The 1,420-nt window shown below is 34.5% G+C and overlaps 1 protein-coding gene across 1 annotated transcript in view; it reads left to right on the top strand.

Annotated features, from left to right (window-relative positions):
- Nucleotides 1–1,013, top strand: part of LOC107593121 (coagulation factor XIII A chain-like) — a 33,782-nt gene extending 32,769 nt beyond the window's left edge. Inside the window, exon 15 of the mRNA XM_016282717.1 lies at nucleotides 875–1,013. Within this exon, the coding sequence (XP_016138203.1) occupies nucleotides 875–1,013 (139 nt within the window). The remainder of the gene's footprint in view (nucleotides 1–874) is intronic.
- Nucleotides 1,014–1,420: the final 407 nt, after the last annotated feature.

The raw sequence follows: 1,420 nt of genomic DNA, 5'->3' as shown, positions 1-1,420 counted from the left end.
ATATATTATTTTGTTGCCAGCATGGTGTGTAAATCAAGGGCCGTATTCACAAAACATCTTAAGGCTAAAAGTAACTCTTAAAAATAATGGGCGTGTCAGTCCTAACTTTAAGACTCCTAAATTTTTGCTCTAAAAGTAAGCATTTTACAAAGCGTTTTAGCTCCTAAATCTGTGAAAAGTTAGGTCAAGTCAAAATTCAAGAGGAATCCTAAGTCACTTAGCCCAAATCACAAACAATCCTAAAATGGCTGTTGCCGGCAATCTGACTCGGAATGTAAAGATTTTAGAAACATTTCATGATAATTTCCCTTTAATTTGATTATGTCCTTCTTTTCATGTACAAGTTGGGCAAGAATTAACAGCTGTTCTTGAGTCCAGTTTGGTTTTCTTTTATGTTTGCACGTCTTACTATTCTAGTTTGTTCATTAAAACACTGCTTATATGCATATCCGCTATTTTTTATGAGATGCAAACATGTAAGAGGCTGACAATTACCTGAACATATACATGTTTCATTAGTGACATTAGCCTACATTTTAAAAACTTATTTTTTGAGTATGGCAACATTTTTATTTTAAATTCTTTATTTGAATAGACTATAGCAACATTTTTATTTTTTATTTTATTTTTTAATATGGCAACATTTTTATTTTACTCTTAGCTTAAGATTTCTCCTCATTCCTTAATAAAAGTTGGTCTCAGCGGCTTTGTGAAAAGGTTTGAAGAGGAAACTCTTTAACTGCTCTTAGTGGTAAGAAAAATATTTTGTGCTTACGGCCCATGATCAGTTTGCTTTTAACTGTTAATTTTGAAGTAAAGTACTGACATACAGAATTTTTTATGCATATTCAACTATATCCATTTCCATTTGCAGTCAGATCGCACCTGGTGGCACACTGCAACATACAGACACGATCACCCCTCAGTACCCTGGGAAGAAGGTGCTGATGGCGTGTCTGGACTGCGCTACAGTGAGGCAGGTCACCAATCAGCTGGAAATCTTTGTGCAGTAATGGATAACGGATTGCCAAGAGGGAACCAGAGATAAAAAAAGAGAAAAAGGGTTCCCAATACCATTTTGTTGAATTGCTTTGCTTTCTTCACAAATATTATCGAAATACAAGCTAGCGTAAATTTTTTTTTTCTTTACACCCACAACTTCCAACACTGAGTTGTTAATAATATAGTGTTTTAATCATTTTATGCAAAAAGTTTTCATTTGTAAACTCATTTAACTGAACAAAATACACACAATCAAACATTAAGTACCGATACAGAATGCACAGTCACCCTCAACCTATCTGGGGGTCTGATACATTCTGATTAGCAAAGTGTAGATGCAAGAAATCATGCAGTTATCAGGATAAGTTATAAATTGGGAGTGGGAGGAAGAGTGGAAAAAGCAGGAGAACCCCATAAT

Source organism: Sinocyclocheilus grahami, unplaced genomic scaffold, assembly GCF_001515645.1.
Source record: "Sinocyclocheilus grahami isolate Dianchi unplaced genomic scaffold, SAMN03320097.WGS_v1.1 scaffold164.1, whole genome shotgun sequence".
NCBI lineage: Eukaryota > Metazoa > Chordata > Actinopteri > Cypriniformes > Cyprinidae > Sinocyclocheilus > Sinocyclocheilus grahami.
The sequence above is the reverse complement of the archived record's forward strand: the minus strand, read 5'-3'. Positions and strand labels throughout refer to the sequence as shown.